Source organism: Pipra filicauda, unplaced genomic scaffold (genome assembly GCF_003945595.2).
Source record: "Pipra filicauda isolate LSUMZ 115617 unplaced genomic scaffold, ASM394559v2 scaffold177_size2800117_pilon, whole genome shotgun sequence".
Classification (NCBI taxonomy): Eukaryota; Metazoa; Chordata; class Aves; order Passeriformes; family Pipridae; genus Pipra; species Pipra filicauda.
In genome coordinates, this window is record NW_024104284.1 from 68,917 (window position 1) to 93,776 (window position 24,860).

Sequence of the window (24,860 nt, forward strand, 5' to 3'; positions counted from 1 at the left end):
GTCTGTAAAGCCTGTGTTGTTCTCTTCCTCAAGGAAGTCAGAGAATTGTGTATGGAAGTTCAGTTAGTATTTCAGGAAGTTCCAGTTGTAGTCTGCCACACCTTTCCTTTCGACTCCCTTGAGCCTGTGATGCAAAAGCACAGGAAATTCTGAGCCTTTCTTTCATATATATGTATATATAAATACACACACAGATATTTATGCATTGTGTGTACAGAAATATATATATGTATCTGTGCATATATTCATTTGGAAAGTCATACAGTTATGACAGTAAACATGAGGGTTCACTTTTTTTCTTTCCTAAATTTCCTGTATGCTGACCTAGTAGCATGTCTTGTATAAGGTGCACAGATTTATTTAGCAAATTTTACCTTTGGCTATTTGTAAAAATGATACTTTTCATGTTTTATTCCTCATGGACTTTGAGTGGACTGCCAGTACTTAATTACTGTGGAGAAAAGTGTTTCTATACAGGAAACAGAATAGCTAAGGGACCTACTTAAAAGTGCTGAACAGGGAAGAGTGAAGCTGGGACTATTTGGGTGAGAGCAGTTCACAACTACATGGTGTATTATATTACAACATAGTCAGAGCTACTGATTAACTCTTGAGAGAAAAATTAGGACTACTAAAAAACAAAGATAGAGTAATAAGATAGGATAATCCAACAGCTGTGCCTTAATTAGAAATATTTGTACTTGTAACAGATAGGAGGAAATGCTTGCGCATATTGAGTTTTTTATAAAGATAGTAGAACTTGTTTTCTGTTATGACATAACAACAATGAAATTTATGTCTTTATTTACAGAATTACTTGTTATTATAAGGAGGATTGCAATAAGCAATCCTCATAATTATAATTTTCTCAAGACAGAAAATAGGAACATGGTATAACAATTAATTTATATGATATTATAGAAACATTGGACTACTAAATGACTCTGTTATAAATTAAGAAAAAGAAAACAAACAAGGAAAAGTATATTTAAGCATGATTATTGGGAAGGGGTTGCATCCAGCTTTGGGGTTGTGTGTTTTAAACTCCCTGAATTTCTAAGATTACTTCAGTGAGCTCAGGAACTACCAGCTCCTGAACTCTGTTATCCAAAGTTCCAGCTTTCGTTCATGGTAGTTCAGCAAAAAGTTTTTCCTTAGAAAAAGTGCCTGCCTGCTGAGAGAAAGGGAAATGCTCCCTTAGGAAAAGCTCCAGCTACCTTAATCAGTCTTTTACTGAGCTCTTGGCAGAAGTGACTAAACAGTCACATAAAAGAAAAGGGTATAATAGACTGTCTGTGTCTTGACAAATAATTACTCAGGGGAAGATATTTTCAGGAGCTGAAATTGCAGTTCATTATGCTTGTTTCTTACTCTTGATTATTTTCTTGCAACAACAAAATCCACAAGAAGTTACCAGAATGAATCTGCCCAAAGCCCATTTTTACTTTCTGAAGTGGATGATAACAGTAACACAAGAACAAGCAGAAGTATAGATTAATCCTTGTTCTTATCTCATCTTATCTTCCAGCAGGCAGGACTACATGGTGTTCTTGAAATGGACCTTTTGGTTTAAGAGCACTGTTAGAATCATCTACCAGGAATTTTTCTAATTCCTTTTTGAAACCCTTTTATATTTTTGTATTCGGAAAATAAGTTTTACAGGTATGAAGAACTGATTTCTTAAGGTTTACACTTCCATAACACATTTATTTTAGGACAAGTTCAGGAGCACACATGCTCTTAATAGACACACAGATGGACACTGAATACTGATATGGAATACGGGCCCCATCTATCTTCCCTTCCTTGTGGAATCCTGCTAACCAGTGACTTAAATGGTTGGAAGGAACTTAAGAGTTGTGATTTCACACTGATATGAAGTGTTAAGGCATTATGTAGCCCAAAAGATGTCAGTCTAGTGGATGGGTGGGTTTCAAGTCCAGTGAAATTATAACTTTAGTATCATTTTTGTATATTTTAGATACAGTTCAGTTCAGTATCTTTACCTATATATGGGTTAAATATCTGTCTGTTCCCTTCAGAAGTAAGAATTATGTGTAACAAAAAGATCTAATGTAAGTTTGAATCTTACTGTGTATTTGGTAGAAACTTTGCCAGCTGACCACTCTGACAGCTCCTTCAATAAAACCTTGCTACCGTGTCTAAGTAAAAAAGCTTAGTTCAGTGTCTTCTTATTTCAGATAGTTAGAAGTTAGTTTCTGCATGAAAAACGGTACTTTTCAAATCCAAATATGAGTTTGAAAACGTCATTCTAATGGAGTGTTTGAGCAATATGAATTAAAGGACAATTGCCCATTATAGCTTTCTGATCTTGAAAGTAAATTAGAACATCTCAGTATGAGTTAATCATCCAATAATATGAATTTTTTGCTTCCAGTATTTGTGCATGTTCTAAAAGTAGCAGTCTGAACTGCTCTCTCTTCTTGGCTGGATGTCACTTTTGTGCTCATCACAGACGCATGTATATTAATCATCAGTTTTACTGCTGATAATGTCTTAGACACTTTGAATGTCAGGAATTACATAGAGATGTTAATGAAGATCCTTAAAATGCCCTAGTAAAATAGCTTGTGATGCAAACTGGCATGTCTAGTGCAGCAGTAATGAGAAAAAATATGTTTTTCATCTACAGTTTCATTGGTTTGTTTTCTTAATTTGTGCTGAGAAGTACATAATTCATGTCTAGAAATAGTTATGTTAATATAAACTTTGACCCTAAGTGTCCAAAACTGTGCTTTATTTCTTCCCCAATTGGAATCATTACCTTCATACACAATTGAATATTTAGTAGACCTAATGGGTTTCACTGTTAGACTTTTTAGCAACAGAATCTGTCACTTCTTTCCCTTGTTTCAAATAGATACAGACTGAATTAAGATGTTCCCTTCACATATTATAGCCTAGTAGTTGGAGGATGATGAGAAATTTTGTCCTGTTGCTAGCTCACTTTTGAAAAACATGAATTTATCTTTTTTTTGTTTGCTTGTTTGTTTCACAGCCTTCTTTCTTCGATAACATATTCTCCCAAATCAGAACGTAAAACGCCTGAGCCCTTGATACCAGCAGACAGTGATAATGAAAAGGGTGAAAGGAACGGGAAAAAAGTCTGTTTCAGTGTGACAGGTGATGAACAGGAAGATTCTGGTCATGATACCATCAGTAACAGGGATTCTTACAGGTAACTTTACTAATAATATTTTTATTTGTCAACTGAATCAAACCTGGAGGTTTATATACTATAGAGAGTTTGTGAAGACTATCAGAATATAATGATTCTGACTTTTCTAACAGAGAAATAACTAGCCTCAAGATGTGGAAACTAAACTTTTATGTGTACAGATTAATTATTAGATCTTAGTATCCCAAACCTTTTTAGAATATCGCAGTGGGAAGTATAAAGCTTCACTTTAGGTTACCAGTCTTATAAAAAACAGAAATAACTTGTGTTGTTATGTCCAACAACAGTTTAAATAACTGCCATGGAAAGCAGGATGACAGAGCTACCACTCTTCCTGATCTAAAGAAAAAAATATTCTGTTTTTCAGCATATATTCCTCACCTTCTTTCACTCTAAATATTGTAGCATCAACTTACCTCTAGAATTCAGAATGCATCACTTTTACTGTGAATGAAAATACAAATAATTTTGAAAAGGAAAGAGTAATTATAGCAAGTGTGGTTCTTACATAGATTATATTCTGTTTCTTCGAGGGAACTGGTTAGCTTCATGATCTAAAAACTAAACTAAAACTTTAGCTGCAAGTAAAATAAGAGTTTATTATTTGTTCATTATCATAGTTCATTATTATTCTCAGAAAGTAGAATCTCAGTAGGGTCATAATTTTTCTACAGAACTGTGCGTTGCTGAGATGTGTTTCATAAGCTGATACTTGATTACTGCAACCTGGTAGACAGGAACTCTTTGTCAGAGTAGAAACAGAAATATACATATAATTTTGAACAGAAATAAATGTAGAGATAATTTGCACAGATCAGTCTTTTTCTTACACACAAGAAAAGTGCTGTTTCAGCAGAAGCCCATTTAGGGTTTTCTGCATGTCTGTGATGTGTCAAACTGACTAAGGAGGAGCTGCTCCAGTGGTGTGCGCTTGCTCCTGTTAGGAGGTTTCCTGGGTGGCACAAGACTTGTATAAGGAGAAAGAAGGTGTGCCCCAGGCCATGAGTGTCTCTTTGTTCAAAATATTTTCTTTATTCTGATTCCAGTAATTTATAGTCCATTCTGTTTAGGAATAATAAAATCTATGGTTCCATATGCAGAATAATCATAAAATTTGTGCATTTAGGACACGTCTTGGAGTGAGATTAGGCTGGTTTGTTTCTTTGCTTAAATGATTTTAATAGTCAATACTTAAAATCTCCAGATCCCATAATGCCACAGTGGTTATTATTAGAAATGTTAGGCTAATTTCAGCCATTAGAATGCTCTTATTTTGTCTCCTTCTAAACCTTATAATACACCATAATAAACATGTAGAATGATACAACAAATACATCTAATCTGTTTCTCATTTTCCTGTGTTTTATTTTCTCATGCTCTGCACAATCCAGTTTTAATTAACCTTCATCTTCCCTTTGGAGACTTTACTAAGTGAATAGAGTTAGTTAGAAAACATGTCTTAATATCCAGCCAGAAATTTCTAATACTCCTCGGGACTGTTCACCCTCTATTAGGAACATGTTGTTACTGATGTCTTTTCATCTACTTAATGGTTATGAGAGTAATTATATCATATTGCTTCATTTAAAAGTTTATCCCATTCCCTTACCTTGTTGATTTCAGGTCCAAAACATATACCTTAGCCAGGAAATGTAAATCCTTATGCCTAAATTAGTAAAAGGTTACCTCTGTATCTACAAAAATAAAGAAAACAAAGAGGGAGCACATGGGTACATGTATAACTGCAGCAGTATATGAAGTATGGATACTTCATATACAAGTATATCTTGGTGAGTGGGTACATCCAATTCATAAAACAAAAGCCAGATCATTACATATAAACATCCCTTAGGTACACTTCTACATTATCTTATATTCATTTGGGTTTTTAAGACTCTCTCTTCTGGATGATTATTTATGCATTTCCTGCACTGAAACTAAATGATCTTCATGTGGCTAAGTAACTCTGAAGACTGTGAATTCAGATTTATCTTCATAGGATTTTTAGTACAAAAGTGTATGTCTTACTCTTATTTTGCTGCCGAAGTAGGTATATTCTCCACGTATTTTCTATGCAGAACAATTTATTTTGAGAGAAAAGAGAAGAAAAACCCCACAAATTTTAATCCCCAAATCTCCTTACTAGACCAATATGGGTGACATATTGTGTGCATAGAAGTTTTAACTGAAACCACAGATGTAAATGTCTATACATTTCTAAAAAAATGAACAGCTGGAAAAAATGGGATCATAAACTATCTTTTGGCTGGCAAGAAAAATAGTTTGTAATTTGAGTTTTGGGGCTACTCAAATGGATCAAATCTCTTGTAAACCCATTATGGGACACTATTTTGCAAGTTGTAAAGTCTTGACATTTTTATTAGCTGTGGACCAGGAGTAAATGTAGAGTCACTAAAACATTTTAGGCCACAGTTTCAATAACTGCAATTTGTGTAATAAAAGTTAGTTGTTTTGCATTGAAAGTGTATATTACCATTTTGCAAGTAACTGTTCATATGCAAGGTGAAGGGAGACAATCGAAGCATCTATTTTGGGAAACTGGTCTTCTCAGTCCTACTAGGATTGCAAATTAAATGATAGCCTAAGCACAGGGATCTTTATTGTGTATGAAGAATTACACAGATCACCTCTTCATTAAATTTAAGAGAGGGAAAAGGAAAAAAATTCCATAACTTTGTTACGGAGTCTGTTAAAGAACATAACTTTATTTCTTTTTTTGTTTTGTGTTTTATTTTCAAGCGATTGCAACAGCAATAGGAACTCCATTGCCTCTTTCACCAGCATTTGTAGCAGTCAGTGCAGTTCTTATTTTCACAGTGATGAAATGGATTCAGGTATGTTTAGAAAAGTCAGCTATGAATCTGTCATCTGTTGCTTTTATTCAATTTTATTACTTTAATTTGCGGGGCAGTTTTATTGTTTTAGTTTTAAAAATTGCATCCTCCTTCATAATAGAAGTGCATAATCTTGCTTCTGCCTAGCTAGTGCTGCACTTAAGAGTCCTTCTGTGAGAGAGATGCAACATACCAGTGTCTCTGTGAATCGACTCTATTAGAAGAGCTCTTGGAGGCACTGCTTTTAAAGTCTTTCATGTCTTGACCTTGACAGTGCATTATGTTGCACAGAGCAAGGAGCATTTTAGGTGAGCGTGGAATGCTCTCCCGGCCTGTGTCAGCACCCAGAGGGCAGGATATGGCTGTGTATGTTTGTAGGAAGGAATGTGAGACCACATAGAAGCACATTCTTGTTTATGCCGTGACAAATTGAATTTAAATAAATGCAGCTGCTAATAGGAAGGAGATGGGATTTAACTGCTTGGAGTACAAGGTCATATACTCAGGGAGTAATAATAAAAAAATATTTGCTCTAAGCTGGGAGTTTATAATTTGAGAATGACTTAGGAAAAGAAAGAACTGGGCGTATTAGTTGAATATGAGCCACCAGTGAGATTTGGCCATAGAGAAGGCAAGTTTTTATTGCTGGTTGTACCAGGAGAAGTATTTTCAGTTGGGACAGGAAAGTATTAAGACATTATGCAAGGTATCTGAGATAGCTTGTGAATAATGCAGAATAATGTGAATAAGGCAGAATTTAATTTCCAGAAATGATACACTCTTACAGAGCTGAGCAAATACAGAGGAAAGGATGAAGGACATAGAGAACTGTTTATAAAAGAGAAGACCCAGGATCTGGATCTTCAGCTTAAGATATAAATGAACTGATATCTGTCTGTGCAGCATCAAACTGTAGTACCAACTGAGGTGCCTAAAATAATATATCTGTGCTAGCCAAGCACAGTACGGTGTTCAAGATGATAAATACTGCTGCTCAGTGAAACTCCCACACTTTGGATGACTTAATTTTCTCCTAGTTCCAAAGCTAACCTGGCTAACTCCAGATCAGTGCTCTTGGGCACCATGCTCCATCTGATGCAATTAAAATGCTGTCAAGGGGTATAACTGCTGACTGCAAGGGAAGCTAAAGGAGCTGAAAAAGAAAAAGAAATGCTGTATGAGTGTTTCACTGACATAAGAATGATGTGTCTAGATTGACCATGAATATATTTGGATTATAAATTATCAAGTGGCTACTTCTTATATGTCACTGTACCATCAAGTAGGAAAACCAGTTTTAAGCTCAGTTTCTCACAGTTTTTGAAAGAGTTTGGCTTGCATCACCTGTTGTCTGAGAGAACGAGTGACAATACAATGACCTAAGAGAGTCTTTCTCCTTTGCACTCTCTTAGGAAATTATGTGGTATGTGCTACTAAAAACTTATAGGAAATACAGGATATGGATGTTGTATTCTTGTTGAATTACTGAATTCTCATAACCATTTAATTAGTAAGGTCATTAAGACAGTGAGTTGTCTGTGGAGTTCCTACGGAAACTTTATGGTGAATGCATTTCAGTGACTTTGTGGTTTGCTACATTAGATTTACACTACTTAGCTGTTTAGTATGTTCTCCAGCATAGAAGAATCGTGTGTTCTTGTCACAGGATGGTTGAGGTTTGAAGGGACCTTTAGGGATCATCCAGTCCAGTCCCCTCCTCAAGCAGGCTCATGCAGAGCAGGTTTTCCAGGACCTTGACCACTTGCACTTTTAATAGGGTCCTTTCTTTAAGAGCAATTTCTGTATTATTGAGTGACTAGTAAATGCAAAGTATATAGGGAGTACAGTTACTATAATCCTGAAAGACATCAGTCTGTGTGCAAAGCAAATTATCTAAGTTTCAAAGCTTTGGTAAAACATTCTGTAACTTCTGAACAGTTTTTCATTTTAAAATATTTTTCAGGCGATGAGCTTCCCATAAGTGTTCGAATCTCCCATGATAAACAGGACAAGCTCCATAGCTGCTTGGAGCATCTTTTTGGTCAAGTATGTGGTTGTTTTCCTTGGCTTTGATACTAATGTCTGTGTTTGAGCTAAGATGTCTTTCGAAAATACTTCTTTTTCTTTTTACTTTTGCTTTCCACTGTTTACTGGGATGGTATGTATTTACTCATTTTCCTTCAGTTTTCTGTAAACAGTCCAAACCTGCAATTTAAACAGGTCCTTAAATTTAGTCTAACAGTCCCTAGCTTGTTACCTTAACTAGACCCATTAGGTAAGAAAGAATACAAAGTTGCTTGTCTGTAGTCATATTTCTTAAAGAAAGAATTTCTGATTGTTGCTGTAAAATACGTCTTTCACACAGAACCTTGATTCCAACAGGTTGATTCAATTGTCAGTCTTCTGAAAGGACCAGCTGTGATGAGGGCCTTTGAACAGACAAAATACTTTACACCAGGTCGAGGCCTCCAAGGTAACATTTAATTCTAGCTATCAGAATCAAAAGGCAGCTTAAAGAGGGTATGGATATGGCTATCCACTCCTTAAGCTGGGTGTTAAAGAACTGATTTTGCTTAATCTCGGTGTATTCTGCAAAAATTGTCGAAATTCATGTCAATTAGATCTTAATTCTTAGTTGAAAACTGGCTTCTTACACTTTTATTGCACAATGTATGAAAGGATTTCAGGTTTGTTGGAAAGTCAACTGAATTGTAGACTCTGAACTGACTAGCATTGCTGAGGTTTTTGCAGCAAGAAGTAGGTTTTTTATATTGCAGGTGTTTTTATTACAGTTTTGCCTCAACTACTGAAGCCATTCCTGATCTGTTTTATTACTAATGCCAGATTTTTATTTTTTTTGTAGTTATATTATTTTTGAAGCTGATTTATAAATAATTTGTGAGTGTAAATTTATAGTCACAGAAGTATTTATACCAAATATATGCTTATGTAAGTATCACTGGTTGCTTAAAAAAATATCCTGTAAGTAAATTCAGATACTCTACTAACACTTCTTGCATAGTTGCCCAAGTCTAAGTGTATAAATAGGTATCTAGTGGCAGTCATAAGATTGTGATGAAAAATACAAAGGACTTCTTTTGGTGAACTGAGTTTAAAAAAAAAAAAAGAAAAAGGTTCAGCAGGAAACTGAAAGTTGTATTAATATGTATAAGAAGTTTTATTGATCCTACATGTCTGTTGGCAAAGAAAACTGATTTTAGATGGCCAGAGGGTAGTAAGAAGGTAGTACAGAGTGTATCAAGATCTCACTGAAATCAACAGTGCATAATTACTGTACCCCAATTATTTTGGGGGGGTTTTGGGTTTTTTTTGTTGTTTCCAATTTTGGGACTAAGATAATGGAGATGAACCTAGAGCAGGGTTGCACAACAAAATGTGGTATAATAAATGTAGAGTTAGACACAATATATAGACACATCAGATATGTTATTCTTGATCTGCATCATCTTCATGAACTGTACAAGGAGCACTTCAATTATTTGAAATATAGACTAGCAATAAGTAATTTTGGTTTAAATTTAATTTTCTGATTGAAGTAATTTTGCCTCTAGAAGTTCCAGAGTCCCACTTACTCCAAGGAAACATGTGCCTTCTGTGTTATGTACCTGGTTCAGAAAGAATCATGTTTGGGGATGCTGCTCATTCTCTCCTTGGATTAAGTAGAGAGCTTAGCTGTTAGACCCATGACCATAGCTTTAACTAGAGTTAAATAAGTTGACAACTCCTTGAGCAGTGAAAACATTTGGGAAGAAATAATGTCTTATTGTGGCTTTCTCAGGACATTTAAGCAGAAAAATACTATTTTTATCCTTGCTTAGAGTTTCAGCAGGAAATGGAACCAAAGCTTAACTGTCCAAAGAGGCTACGACTCCACATCAAGCAAGACCCTTGGAACCTTCCCAGCAGCGTCCGGAGTCTTGCCCAGAATATCAGAAAATTTGTTGAAGGTTAGTAAGAACAACATGATCATAAATAAGCACTTGATTAATGATACAGAGCCAAGGGAGGGGAAAGAAAGGGAAGAGATACAACTGCTTCATGATGCTGCTAGGCAAGATTTGCTGAAGCCGGTGTAGACTACAGGACTTCTTTGCATTCTTAATGACAAGGTTAGCAGAGTTTATCTCAGCTGTCTTGTGCTTACCCTGTAGACTTCAGTTGCTGTAGAGAAAATAGTCTCCTGACAAGTGAAAACAAAGGAACCATACGTTGCATGTGGTAGGTCGTTTCAGTTGCTGCTGAAGTCCAGTGGGCTTGACTGATTTGTCACAGAACTTCATGGGACTGATACCCCAAATTGAAGCTTTTCTTGAAATTAAACTCGATTTTCCACTGTCTAAATGGAAAGATGAAAACTCTGTAGGACAGCTTTTGTCCTATGTCTTGGTCTTCTCTGTCTTTGTCTGGACAGAGACATTATCCCTCTGTCATTATCCCTCTAAAGTCATGCTCCCACTTTTGCCATAAAGCCACGGTCTTCACTTAATCCATCCCAACTGATGCTATCACTCCTCCTCCCTCCTACTACTGTCTGGAAGTTACCAACTACTCCTCCTCTTTACCACCAAGTACTCTGCTCCTCTTCACCATCAAGTGACAATGTGAACTGAGGTTTTCTGCTTTCTCCCCTGTCTTCATAAGAAAACAACTGGGACTTCCTCTCCAGAATATCTTTCCTGTAGTTTCTGCTTTATTTCCTGTGCTGTTTGCTAAAGAAACAGAAAAATGAACAAAATTATTTTGATACAAACCCTTGCACTAGGAGTCTGTGTGGTAACAAAAACTTATGTCGGGTCTAGCTTTAAATTATTTGTGTGTGTTTAGCTTCTTCTGTTTTGTGGGCTAATTTCCATGGTGTCCCATAAAAAAAACTGTTAAAATACCAGATCACTGGAAAAGAACTTGGTGATAAGTTTTATTAAGATAAACTTTCTAAAACCAACCAGCCAAACCAAACAAACTCCTCCCTCTCTGACTTTTGGTATTTCTGATTTCAGATACAATCATATTTTCAGACCCTGTGTTAGAAAACTGGAAAAAACAGTCACATAAATATCTCCTCTTTCTGGAGTCAATCACATGGGTTGATCCGATACTAGGAATACTTCTTTTAGTTTAATGTTAGCTATCACTGAGTGAATATTTTAATAAATATTTTTTAATCCTTTTTTTCTAGAGGCCTGTCTTCATCCTAAGCCAAATTATATTCAAGTATTAATCAGAATTTCTTTTACAGTTGAGGAGGAATGGAAATGTGTCTTCAACAGTCCTTCCTTGCACCCTTTCTGAAGCTTAGCTTACCAGACCATTTTCACATAACTTGTTTACCCATAAATAAAATTAGTAGAGCTAACCCATTTTAACATTGGTCATATACCCTCAGTATTGAGCTGAGATTATTCAAATAAATTTGAGGTTAAATCTACACAAAATTTTGTGGGAGAGTTCAGCAAGGTCCAAATGTCTTGCTGCTTCTCTATAATACATTTCTTTTTGTATGCTACTATAATGTAATAGTGCTATTTATCAGAAAAAAAGAAAAAAAGGTAAGATTTTTGGTCAAAAGCAGAGATGTTTTAAAGCAAGCCATATTTCTAGTCAACTAGTCATGTAACTACATGAGGAAGTGTAGTTGTTTTTCTAGTACAGTAATTTTAAGTTTAAACAGAAAATACAGTAAAATTGAGAAAGTTCACATCTATTTTAATTTAAATTAGTAGTGAGGCATGAAGGAGCCTTTCAGTCATTGAAGGTATAAAAAAAGTATGTCAATTTAAGTCATATTTTTAAAATATTTTTAAAATATTTTCAGATGTGAAAAACAAAACTAAAATCTAGTGTTTCCTGGAAACGATAAGAGTAGCAGAATAATGTGGGTTTTTTAAATAAGGTGCAAAAGAATATTTAAAAATAAAAGAAGCTGAAGGCATCTTGCATTACAAATCATAATCTAAAGAGAAATTGGTGGGGAGTTATTTCTTTCCACACAACACGTAGCAAGAAGTAGTGAGAACTTCCATATTTGTTGAAAAGCAAATGATTGATGTCCAAGGTTCACTTCTAACCCCAGGTAAGTCTCTATACAAATAACCTAAAAATACTCTTTTGCCTGTGGGTATGTTTTGAAACATACAAGACTGACAGCAGTGATAGAGTTGCAGTGTTCTGTAATTTTCACATAAGCAGGAAATCATTATTTATAGGTACCTCAAATGCTTTTGAATTCAGAGATCCAACAAATCTTATGTAAAACAAGCTGCAATTAATATCCTCAGTGTATCTACATTATTCAGATAAAAACTATATTTCTCTATTTTCAGTTATTAAACTATGTTCAGGCTCCAAGATGCCAAGTCATTTTTCTCTGTAAGTTATGTGGGTTTTTTTCAAAAGACAGAAGGCTAAGGCTAAGGCAAAGATAAAGACCTTGCAAATTTCAAGAATAACCAGTAATTTTAAATGATTTGATGTTTGTATTTGAGATACTGTGGGCTGGTACTTCAGAAGCATGGGCACTGCCACTTCATTTTGCAATGTGTGTACAGCACGGTTAAAGACCAGGATTGAAAGGTTTTCTTCTTTTTCCAGCCTAGTCACCACTGGCGAAGATTCCGGCTTTTCATAGATACATTCAAGTAGGGGGAAACACACATTAACAAATTTCCTTGCTGTCCATATACACAATGGCAGCTCCACTGGTTGGCAAAGCAGGACTTGGAACAGAACTGCAGAGAAAACTGGGTGTGTGAAAGAAAGTTTGGAACGATGTGAAAGCGTGTGAATAGTGTTGTATTCCTGCACTTAGTACCTGTAGGACAACTGATGTGCTGGAAGTTTGAAACTCTCTAATTTTATGGCAGCTTTTTGATCTGCCTGTTTCTTGCAGTGGTGGTTAACACAATTAAATTTGTGCTCGGGTACATAAAGTGGAAGAATCACTTCCTTCAGCCTCCAAGAAAAAAAAGTGGCGGAGGGGAAGTTTTAAGGGATATAACTCCAAAATTTAGTGTAAATTGAGACTTTTTTTTTTTAAATTGTATTTTTTTTATTTCATAAATTGTTAAGTGAAATTTTTGAAGCAAAAAAACCCCTGCAGGCTGGGAAAAAGGAAAATAATGTTGTATTTTTCCTAGATCCTATGGTATACATTAAAATGAGGATAATTTGAGATTTTTAAGTATAGAACAAGAGGGTACAAGAGAGGGAGAAGAAAGAATTGGGGTACTCTGGGAATCAATGAAAACTTGTCTTGTTTTTCAAAGTTTTAAGACTGAAATTCTTTATACATGGACTTACACTGATCAGCTGGTATACATGTGCTCTCAGATAGCAACTACCTCTTCATGTGTCTTTCTCATTGTTGGTGCTTTTGATTATTATCATTTTTTATCAAGTTATATATAAAATTAAGTGAAGTTGAGATTCATTACTGTTTTGTAGGTATAAATCAGGATTTCCTACACAAGAAGTTGGAGTTAAGATGGTAAAATGAGAAACTGCAAATGCGTTATTATGTTTGTGAAAACACTTTTAACCATGACCTCAAAATATTTTCTTCTTTTTCTTTAAGAGGTGAAGGCACGAATACTCTTGGCACTTCTTGAGTATACAGGTAATTTTGCTTGTTTTTGGAGGAGGGGAAGTGAATGTGGATAGTTTGAGATTATTTTTACTTTTGGACAGAATACTATGTTTAGAGAAAGGGGAAAAATGTCAGAGATGATAAAACCTGATAATCAATGATTTTACCCCTGTGTTTATAATGAGGATTCCTGAAGAACACAATTCTAGACATTTTTAACAAACATTGCACTTTTTTTTTTAAAATGTAAAATACCTTATCTGGTTGTTTACTCTGGATCTTGGCAGATAAAGAAACAACTAAACACTCAGCTCGTGCACAGTACCTCTGCTGTCTTTCTTTTTTTGGGCTTTTTCCTATTTGCTATTTTTCTTTTCATTCCCATCTGTTTCCAGACTTACCTTACTATTTTAACCCATACCTTCTCTTTATCTTATTTTAGAGGAAATTTAAGTCCCTCCTTCTTGGAAGGGCTCTGATTATTCTGTGTATTAATTCTCCCATCACCCCATACAGCACACAGCTTCAAATACACAAAATAGGCATGTGTGTCTGTAAAATAAATGTCAGTGAATCAGTATTTAGAAAATAATATGGCCCAAGTTTCTCTACAGTTTGTAGGTGCATAAGTGTTGAAGTAGGCAGTCCAATTTAACTGTAAAAGCTGATTATTTTAACCATCTTGCATCACTAGATGAATGCATTATTATTTCATTATTTTTGTTATGACACACAACATACAATTTTATGAAGGGAAATATAGCATTTTTTTGTTGTCAGATTTCTTCAAAATATTAGAAAAGCTTTTAGTAATTCCTCACGTGTTCTAAAATAAGGAGTGACCTGAGCAAATAACCTAGACTTGATGTTTTTAAAGCAGTTTTCCCTATTTACATGGGTTTATAAGTCAGTAAATCCTATAGTTTATTTTGTTTAAAAATAGGTTTGTAAAAAAAGCCCAAAGTGCTCTTGTATGCATGATATTCGAGTAGTATTAAGTGAAATTTAGAAATGAGGTGTTGGAGACACAAGAGGGCTGCTTCAGAAGCAGGCAGTACAGAGGAAGGCACCGAAAGTCAGCTGCTGTTAGACAAACAGAGAGAAAATTGAGCAAAGCAAGGAGAGAGAATGTGTTTTGGACTCAAATCCCTGAGTGTGACATTGGAAAAGTTTTGACCGTGGAGAAGCCAGTGGGATTTTTGAAGTTGGAGATGTGCGGAGTTTTTAAAGATGAAAATTCTGTCTGTACTGGATTTGCACAACTTGAGATATTGGAGAGAGAGAGAGAGACAGGTTAATTTGAGTAATCAAAACAAAAAGCATTGAGTCACAGTGCAGAAACAGTAGTGATTTGACCACTTATGGAAAACATTCCCAAGGTCCTGAAAAGCTGGAAAATGGAATAGAAATGGTAGTAAAAGAGTGTTCACCATTATCAGTAGTTGAGGAAAAGAATGAATAAGATTTCAGAAGGAAAGCAGATGGAATGGGGTTAGTTTGAGAAATACTTGGAGCTCAAGAAAAATATATTTTTAAAGTCAATGGTACTTTTTTGAGTACAGAATTATTTCTGCTGACTTATCCATCATCCAAATTCTCATCAGATCCATAGAGAAGGTGGAAAAGGAGCTAAACCTAAAGGGGCAGAGGACTCTAGAAGCGAGGGCAAATATTTTAGGTTTTGAAAAGACCTCAGTATCACCTATCTGCTTCTCTTGCTCTGAGAAAGATTAAGTCTACCTGTACCATTGTGACTGATGTTTGCCTAACAGCTCATAATGATAAAATTACTTGAAGACCTTCAGGAAAGAGGAGAAGGAAGTACTGAATATTTATCACCACAGTTTTGTACTTTATTAAGGATATGTTTCCATTTCTAACTCTTTTGACCTTTAGCTAATCTAATGCCTGTGCCCTCCAGAATAAATTGATAGGTTAGCTAGTCTCCTAATTTAAATCAGCTGCTAATGATCCATAGACATCTACCTAGGGACCTTCCTCCTGGACTTTCCTGACACTGTAAATTTATTCTGCTTCCTGAATATGTAATGCTGCTCTGTGCTTATTTTATAGATTCATATTCATATGTATTGTGCAAGTTTATATATATTCATATATATTGTATTTGGATAGCTTGTGTTCTGGTAGCAACACTCTGGGCTTTATAGCAGAAAGTGTTCATCTGCCCTCCTCAGCTGGTAGCTGTGGAGATGATGCAGTCATATTCACTGCTTCTTACTATCCTTGTTTTCTGGTGGAAAGTAAATGCTTTTGTGTCCAGTTTGTTCTCACATTGCAGCAAAGAGGTCTAACTCACATCCATTGCCTTGTGACATCAAAAGTACTTAAAACTGATAGCATGTACATCAAAATATACAATATAAATGTACATTGTTTGTGAAGAAATACTTTAAATTCCAGATTTTAAATACACTCATATATAATTTTAGAATTAGAAAATAATCTGCCATTTTCCACATTAAAATATTTGGTCGTGGAGTACTATTTACTAGGAATAACATTAGGCTGTAACCTTGTAATTTACTTGACATTAAAATGACATGGTTTTTAGCCAAAGAAAAAAATTCCAGCCCAGTTCCTTTGCTGTTAGTTAATCTCCTGCTCCATTTTGCTTTTCCTTTTTTGGCTTCTACCCATCACAGATAGCGAGATACAACTGAGGCGAGACATGGTCTTCTGTCAGAGCCTAGTGGCCACAGTCTGTGCATTTTCAGAGCAGCTAATGGTGGCCTTAAATCAGATGTATGACAACAACAAAGAATATGAAATGGAGACGCTGGAGGCCAGCAGAAGGTGGTTGGAACAGATAGCCAGTGCAGGTCTTCTCCTTCATTTTCAGTCCCTGCTCTCGCCAAACCTGGTAAGACTCTCCATGTGGCATGCTTGGCCACAGCTCCTGTTCATTCACTGAACCAGGGATGTGGTTAAACAGTCTTAGATATAAATGTGATTTTCTGCATTCTTTGTGCTTACCTTGGTACTTAATTAGCTGCTACTTGGAAAAGTTGCAATTCAGATAATTACTGATGTGGGATATGTTTGGTTATGATATGGGAAATATGATTTCCACAAAGACCGTATTATGTTTGTGTTGCCTTAAGAGACTGCAGAAAACAGGACTCCAAGCCAACTTAGTGTATAAGATAAGATAAAGAGGATAGGTCCTTTAATTCCAGGCCTGAGGCCCATAGGAATACATATGATGTATCCTCGTGTCCACGGGGTTCCACAATTTAAGGTATTAACCCATCCAATCTCAGATCTATCCACTCCCCAGCACCTCCCCCCAGCATGCCCCTCTGGAAATTGAGGCACGGGGCTCTGGGATCCCCTCTTCCTCAACCTCCTCTTCATCACAGCACATTCAGTCCTTGGGAGTTCCTTCAAAGCTCTGGGTCTGAAGGTTGCTGTGCCTGCGTGGTATCTTGTTCTCCAGGCCAGGTGCAGATGTTCTTAAACAGAATGAAGGCCTACCTTGAGGGAAGTCTAAACAAGCTAACGGAATTTTGAGAGAGTGATATGGAATGGGGTAACAGTGTTGGGTTAATGTGTAAACTACTGTGCTACAGGGTAAAGGATATTATACAGCTACTTCTAAAATCTACAAAAAGCTAAAAATCCAAAAAGCCATAGTCATCATTTGCTTGGAGTTAGCAGATAGGGAGTTTACCCTTGACTCCCCACTGCTATTATTGCTGTTCCCCGGGAGTGAATGTAGTATTAGGTGATAACTAGAACTTCATTTTACAATAAGCAACAATGCCAGATAAATAAAGTATCTGATTTAGTTAATTTTATCACCCTTTCCCCCCCAAATACCTATAGGTCTGTAGTAGTTGAAGGACTAAACATGCTGGTCTGTTTTGCTTGTTATAGGGGAAATCCTTGTAGCCTATCAGTGAAATTGGAAATTGGCTCTTTCTTCACAAGCCTTGGCAAAGAGCCATGGCTTAAGAAACAATTAAAAAGGGACATGGCTTTGTAGCCCTTTAGTCTCCAGTTATCCAAAGTGCTTCTTCAGCTCTTTAAGATGCTTCTCACACTAGATGAGTTCCTGCTAACTGGAAGAACCATGAAGCAGTCTGCATAGTCTGCTCAATGACAGTCTTCTCAAACTCTGGGGCTGCTCCCTGAAAATAACTGGTTTGGTCCATCACACTGTATAAAACTCCACGTAAATAACAGATGATGTTTCTAGTATCAAAGGTGTTCTTTCCCTTCCTTGTCTATCTTGGCAGGAGATTTGCTGACAAGTGACCTGAGAAACTTAAGAAGCAGAAGAGACAAAAAAAAAAATAAAGGCATTTCTAAATCACAATCATAAAGTATTAGTCTATGCTATTGTTGGAGAGCATTGACTTGAGCCAGTGTGAACAGCTACCTCACAGGCAGTTGAGGTACCAATGTGGGCTTTCATGGGACAGGCTGTATCAGGACAACATGTGCAGCTTACAAACAGATAAAATCAGTGCCTCAGAGAAACAGGAGCTCTTTATCCATATGAGGAATATGTGAAGAAAGCACCGGGGAGCTTGGACTCATATCTTGAGTCTTGGATGCTTTTTGGCACCATGCAGCATCAACATGTCCCGGTGCTGGAATCCTTAGAGTTCAAAAGTAAATTCAGTCAGTGTCTGTCTTATGTTTTTCTGTGTGCTTTGTTATCATCTTACCACAAAGCAACTGTTGTCTTTACAGCACTGAATACTTATATTTTTTCTTTCAAGATCATAGTGATTTCCTTTGTAGTGAAAATGTGTGCTACTTAGCTATTTTCACATAATCAGAAACCAGCAGAATGCATTGTCAAATTGAAAATAAACTTCTGTCTTTTCTATCTAACACTTCTTAACCAAGGGAAATTTAAAGGCAAATTTTTCAATACCTTCTCAGCACTATTTGACTTACAAATGATCCGTGTTATTTTAAACAAGGAAATTACACTCGTTATGGCCAGAGTTCAATAAAGAATGAGCAGTCGTGCAGGGATTTCCCATGCCACTGTATGGTTTTCAGAGTATTCTGCTGACAAAATCACTCTGTCCATAGACTTTTTAAACAGAACCAGGAGAAAAGATATTTCTAGCAGATTTGCTTTTTCATAAGTACAAGGGGGAATGCTATTTCACTATACAGATCAGGGAAAATCATGGGATTTTTTTTCTGTTTTTTAATTCAGTAAACTATAGTTTATTCTCAATTTAGGGGCAGCTAGTTTATTATTCTTTGCCTCCCTACTGTTTCAGTTCTTTGAGGGGGAAAAATGCTGTCGTGGGTTGACCCTGGCCATATTCTAGGCACCCACTAAAATCACTAAGAGCTGGGAGAAGTCACACAGGCAAAACAAAACTCAGTGTGAGCATGGTACTAAAATTTATTACTAACAGGATAAGAGCTAAAGAGTGACAAATAAAACAGTCTTAAACACACTTTCCAACCCCCCCCTCCTTCCTTCCATGTTCTCCTTCCTCCCCCTGCATCAGTGCAGGAAGAGAAGTCCACCCACGGAGCAACAGGTCTTCCAAGTCTGCTGTCCTGTGGGTCACCCTTCCATGGACTGCAAGGGGACAGCCTGCTTCACCATGGTCTTCACCATGGGCAACAGGGGAGCCAAAGCTCTGAGTCCTTCCCCTATTCCGTGGGGTCCCTCCCACGGGAAACAGTCCTTAATGGACCTCTCCAACGTGGTTCCACCCCCCCGGGGCCGCAGATCTTCCATATCTGTCATCCCGAAGGTCATTCCTCCATGGGGTGCAGGGGATCTCTACAGCCCGATGGTTTTTCATAGGATGCAGTCTTTAATGGATGAGTTGCACCAATGTGGGTCCCCCACAGGGCCATGAGTTGAGTCCTACCCGGGAATAACCCGCTCCGGCACAGGCTCCTCTCCACAGGTCACAGATCTTGGGAAGGACCCCTCTCCCTCCTGGGCCTCCCACGAGGGTAACAGTCCTCCTTCATGCATCCACTTGTTCCCGCATGGGCTCAGCTGCAATGCGGTGGGGCCACCCCGGCCCACCTCGGCTTGGCCGGAATGGGAGGGGGAGCAGTGCCCGCCGGCGGGGCCGGCCTGGCCCGGCTCAACTCCATTGCCGTGCCTGCCCTGGGCCAGCTGCCGTGGGGCCCCAGGCTGTGGCCACCACCCCTGCCCGGGCCCGCTTGGCTCCAGCACCACACTTGCCCTGGGCTAGGGCCATGTTGGCAACTCTCCTGGCTCCAATTTATTCTGTGCAACAAACTTTTTCTTAAATACGTTATCACAGAGACGCAACAATTAGCTCTCCCTTGGCCATCAGCAGGAAATCCCTCCTGTAGCCAGCTATCATTGGCTCCACGGGGGGGAGGGGGGAACTTCTAGCAGCTTCTAACAGAAATCACCCCATGTAGCCCCCCTCCGTTACCAAAAAAAAAGCAAACCCAGCCACAGAAACCCACGACAAATGCATGCCTCAGATTCCCTTTTGGCTCTTTCTAACCTGAAGTGCTAGGGGAGCGTTGTGTAAGGAATAGAATTACTTTAAGTGACTAGTGATTTCTGCTGTAATTGCCCTGAACATTTAAGTCAAGATAACCATATTTTCCTTTTTAAAGATTTAGTGAAGTGTCTTGAGAAGTCCTGGATCTCTTTAACTATCTCTTTAGCTCAGGAGTACACAGAGTGAACCATAGGTGCAAATCAGAATATTGACATATCTACATACTTGACTTGCACCTAGAGTTTTGTAGGTAAACGTGCAAGTCACCCTGAGCTGTACATGCTCTGAGCTGCTGGTTCAATTATTGGTGCTTGAAGTGGACACAATGAACTCTTATCTTTGTTCATAAGTGAAATCCTAAAGTTATGGTATTTTTTAAAGAAAATTTCTAAAAAGAAGAATTCGGTTTTCACATTTTCCCTCTGTTTCTTTACAAGCTAGACCTTGTGTCAGGACAAGGTGTTACAGACAGGTGTCTTACAGAATAATGACAAAATGGTTTGATTAAAAGCCTGTAAGACCCCAGCCCTGGAGCTACAAGCTCAACCAGGAGTTTCACTTTAAAAAATATACAAGGCTCCAAAAATTCCCCCACCAAATATTTAGAAGAGCCCTTGCTTCTTTAATACCTTGAGGTAGAACAAGGAGAATATGCTACACAAGTTTTCTGAGGAGATACTTTTACTGATAACTTTAGAAAATAAGGAAGTAAATAAGAGAACTTGGCAAAAGATTAAGAGGGTAACAAACAACAAAAACAAAGCATTCCACAATGCAGACTTAGCAGTTGCTAACCCATAAAATTTAGCAAAATCCAACTTATTACCAAGTTACCCAAAATATTAAGAAAGGAGATTAAGAGAAGAATTAGGAGTAAAGAAAGAGAGAGAGTAAGAGAAAAAGATCTACCACCAGTGAGTCCTGTGTAAGTCCAGTTTCCTCGTGGTAGGTCTCAAGTGAAAATGGAGCCATGTGTTGCTGTTTTTATGTGCTTACCGCCTGAGGCCACTCCTGTCAGGCGGGACTTCTGGCCCACTGGCCATTCTGTGGCTCTGGGGCAGAGAAAGGGGCAGTGCTCCTGGTGTGCCAGCCAACCTAAGACTGGATTATGGGCTCCGGGGAGTGTGGTGTCTTGAAGTGTTTCCAGGCTGGCTTTGACTGGCAGCTGCCCTGGGATTGCCCAGCAGACTCCAAGGGTCCAGTGACTGACAGCTGCTCCAGGGTTGCCCCAGGACACTCACAGGGGCTGGCATGTGGGATACAGCATTACCTCACCTCCATGAGATTTGACCTATCCTTCCCCCATGCCCCCCACATGCTTGAGTTGGTTCCAACCCAATAATATAATAATCCAGTGTTTTACAAAACCACAAGAAGTAATGGTAGCTATAAATTGCATATTAATTTACTATGTGAAATGGTAACATTCATTTTTATAATCTTGGCTAGTAATAAAACGGAAAGTGCCAATAGAAACAAAGATATTTACATTATCTAGGAGTTAAATAGGTTATACACTGCATCAGTGAAATTTTGCGCAACATTCTGTAGTTAATTTAACTCCTACTCTCTTATGTTATTTCTGTTGGGGAAAACATCTGGCTGAAATGACCTTTTCAATTTTCCTTTTGCCTTTTTTAGGCTGATGAGCAAGCCATGCTAGAAGATACATTGGTTGCATTGTTTGACTTGGAAAAAGTTACTTTTTACTTCAGACAATCAGAGCCAGAACCATTATTTGCGAGTGAGTAATTAATATCTGGGCTTTACTGTTTTTGTAACATTTTTTGTTCCTATAGCATCACCTCCCACAGGGAATGTTATGTAACTTGGAATTATGGAGAATAAGTATATCTGTAGCTCTCCTAACATTCCTAGATGTCCTGAGATACAGCTATCATCAGTGAAAATGCAGAATCGTTATCTGGCAATGTCAGTAACCTTGGGGCAAAATTGTTTGCTTAGCTGAATTTTCCATTGAGAGTATGTGACTGAATCAGGAAAGTCCCTGGAAGACCCAATTATTATTGAAGAAACGTGTAAAAATATCTTGAATGTCTTAGTAGGGAAATGCAACTGATGTGAGATGGAGAACCCTATTTCATTTTACTGTCTGAAAACCAAAGTAGATAGTTGAAGAGTTCCTTGAAATGAGATGGCAAACACTATTAGGATAGCCTTAAATTGGGCAAGAAGTTTCTCTGAGACCTGCTGCTGCAGACAATCAAGGTCCTGAACCCTTCCTCCCAAAACTCGCCCAACTCACCAGGAAGGAACTGCCTTTGCAGTCTGCTGTTCATACCCTTCACTTATTTTCAGCTATTCCTTTATTAGTCTGTGTTCATCTGGTAGATATTTTCCTGCAGTGAACTTTATTTAGTGAGCAAAAAGTCCTCATTTTTTCCCTTCTCATAACTCCCCTGGGAGGGAGGAAAGCATGTCTGCTTCACATCAAGCCATTCTGAAACAATTCCTTTGCTGGATTGAGACCACACATGAGAGAACTTCTGCAGTAACCAAAACCAGAAGACACAAAGCCATCCACAAAGCTGCCTTGGGTCTGAAGAATTCAGTAGCACAGGGCTATTAGTCAGGTAGGAATTAGCCTGTATAAGACCATAGTTAATTTGGTATAATTCAAGTAAGGCTTGAAATGTTTTAAAAAGAAGCCCTGCTGGACCAGATAACAACATGTTACAGGAGGGCCTCCTGATGGGGATTTAACCTTATACCTATGTCATGAACTGTTCATATTGCTGTGTTTTCCAACTGAGGTGCCTATGCAAATAAGTGGAAAGTCCATGTGTTCGAGGATTGTAATATATTCTGTATTTTCTTTGGGTTTAAGTGTTGACACTACAGTCATCCTGGTTGTGGTTACAGAAGACAAGTAACTGGCTTTTTTTTTTTTTTTCATTTATGTTTCTGCATAATCAATAAAAGAAAAAAAGTCTTATTACCAAAAGTAGTGAAAAATGTCCTTTTAGAATCTTTACCATTTAGGTATGTGTACAGTGTAAAAACTACGTAATGTTAATACTGATGCAAGTCACTATGTTTTATTGTTACTGCTTTCAACTTGGAGACATCTATGGAAACAGTACTTAAACAGGAAATACATAAAAACATTAAATTGATTTAAACTGACTTTCTCTGAAAGATTTAGCTAAATACGAAATTTTTGTAAACTTTTGCTAATGCTCATTGCATGTTAATCACCTGTCATAATACACATGATGTATGTTGGGGAATCCCTGTAACTGCAATATGATGCTACTGGTTGCTCCAAACCCTGCACCAATTGATTTATTATAATATTTAGCCTGTCAGAATCTCATGTGATGTTCTCTTACAGTTTTCTGTTCTACCACAATACATTTATTTTCTCAGTTGAGTCCTGATTTTCAATAATAATTTCATTAATATGCTGATAGCTATTGTATATTTACTTGTGTTCTATTCCATACAAATCTGAAGAGAATCTGATGCTGTATATCACATTGATATTATACATGGTGTACTTCATGAAGGCCTGTGAAATGTAGCTAAAGGTATCCTTCCAGTGGTTTCAAACTGTGTGCTGGAGATAGATGTGCAGTCCTCAGGCTGGGGCACCTCTCCTATGAGGAAAGGCTGAGAGGGCTGGGACTGTTCAGCCTGGAGAGGAGAAGGCTCTGGGGAGACCTTATAGCACCTTCCAGTACCTAAAGTGGTCCTACAAGAAAGCTGGAGAGGGACTTTTTGCAAGGGTATGTTGTGATAGGACAAGGGGGAATGGCTTTAAACTGGAAGAGGCAGGTTTAGATTAGCTATCAGGAAGAAATTCTTTACTGTGGGCATGGTGAGGCACTGGAACAGGTTGCCCAGTGAAGTTGTGGATACCCCATCCCTGGAAGTGTTGAAGGCCAGGCTGGATGGGGCTTTGAACAACCTGGTCTAGTGAAAGGTATTCCTGCCCAGGCCAGGGGGTTGGAACTAGATGATCTTTAAGATCCTACCAACCCAAACCATTCTATGTTTCTCCCTATTTAGAGGGAATACAAGTAGAATGTTTCCAACTACATTATTTGCTGAGTATTTTTCTTGTCAGTGACAGTCTGTCAAAGATGATGGTCACTGCTTTTCTGTTTATCTACTCCCTTATAATGGTTAGGCCAAAACTGACCAAAGCAACACCATGTATAATGTAAAATACTGAATATATTAGTTGTGTCTGCAGTAATTTTTTATCTAACCATGTGAATTTTGGGTGCAACAGTTTCCGTAAAAGGATGTGCCATTGCTTTCAATGAAATTGTGACACTGGCTGTATTTTTAGATGTACCAATCACGTACCAAGCAGAAGGAAGCCGGCAAACGCTGAAGGTTTACTTCTACCTTGATAGTTACCATTTTGAACAGCTTCCTCAAAGGCTGAAGAATGGAGGGGGATTTAAAATCCACCCAGTACTTTTTTCACAAGGTAACTTGAGTTTTAATTCACCCTCACCCTGCTTCTTTCACATAACAGTTAACTTTCTTTAAAACCTCACCTATTTTCTCTGATTTAAATCCTTTGTAACTATAAGGGCAAAATGCTTATATTTAAACATCATTTAATGTGGGCATTTATTTAGATCTTTGAATTAAAATGTAAATTTAAGAAATGCTGATATTTGTGATAAAAAATAGAGGCATGGGTATAGGTTTCTAAGTTTATGCCTGTT

General features: G+C 37.5%; 1 protein-coding gene across 1 annotated transcript in view; it reads left to right on the plus strand.

The window, feature by feature from the left end:
- The window catches only part of PREX2 (phosphatidylinositol-3,4,5-trisphosphate dependent Rac exchange factor 2), a 114,972-nt gene that overhangs the window by 54,700 nt on the left and 35,412 nt on the right, over positions 1–24,860 (plus strand). The window contains exons 25-33 of the mRNA XM_039379838.1: positions 3,020–3,199; positions 5,960–6,054; positions 8,018–8,100; positions 8,437–8,527; positions 9,894–10,022; positions 13,646–13,687; positions 16,321–16,538; positions 21,796–21,898; positions 24,473–24,616. Of these exons, the coding sequence (XP_039235772.1) occupies positions 3,020–3,199; positions 5,960–6,054; positions 8,018–8,100; positions 8,437–8,527; positions 9,894–10,022; positions 13,646–13,687; positions 16,321–16,538; positions 21,796–21,898; positions 24,473–24,616 (1,085 nt within the window). The remainder of the gene's footprint in view (positions 1–3,019; positions 3,200–5,959; positions 6,055–8,017; positions 8,101–8,436; positions 8,528–9,893; positions 10,023–13,645; positions 13,688–16,320; positions 16,539–21,795; positions 21,899–24,472; positions 24,617–24,860) is intronic.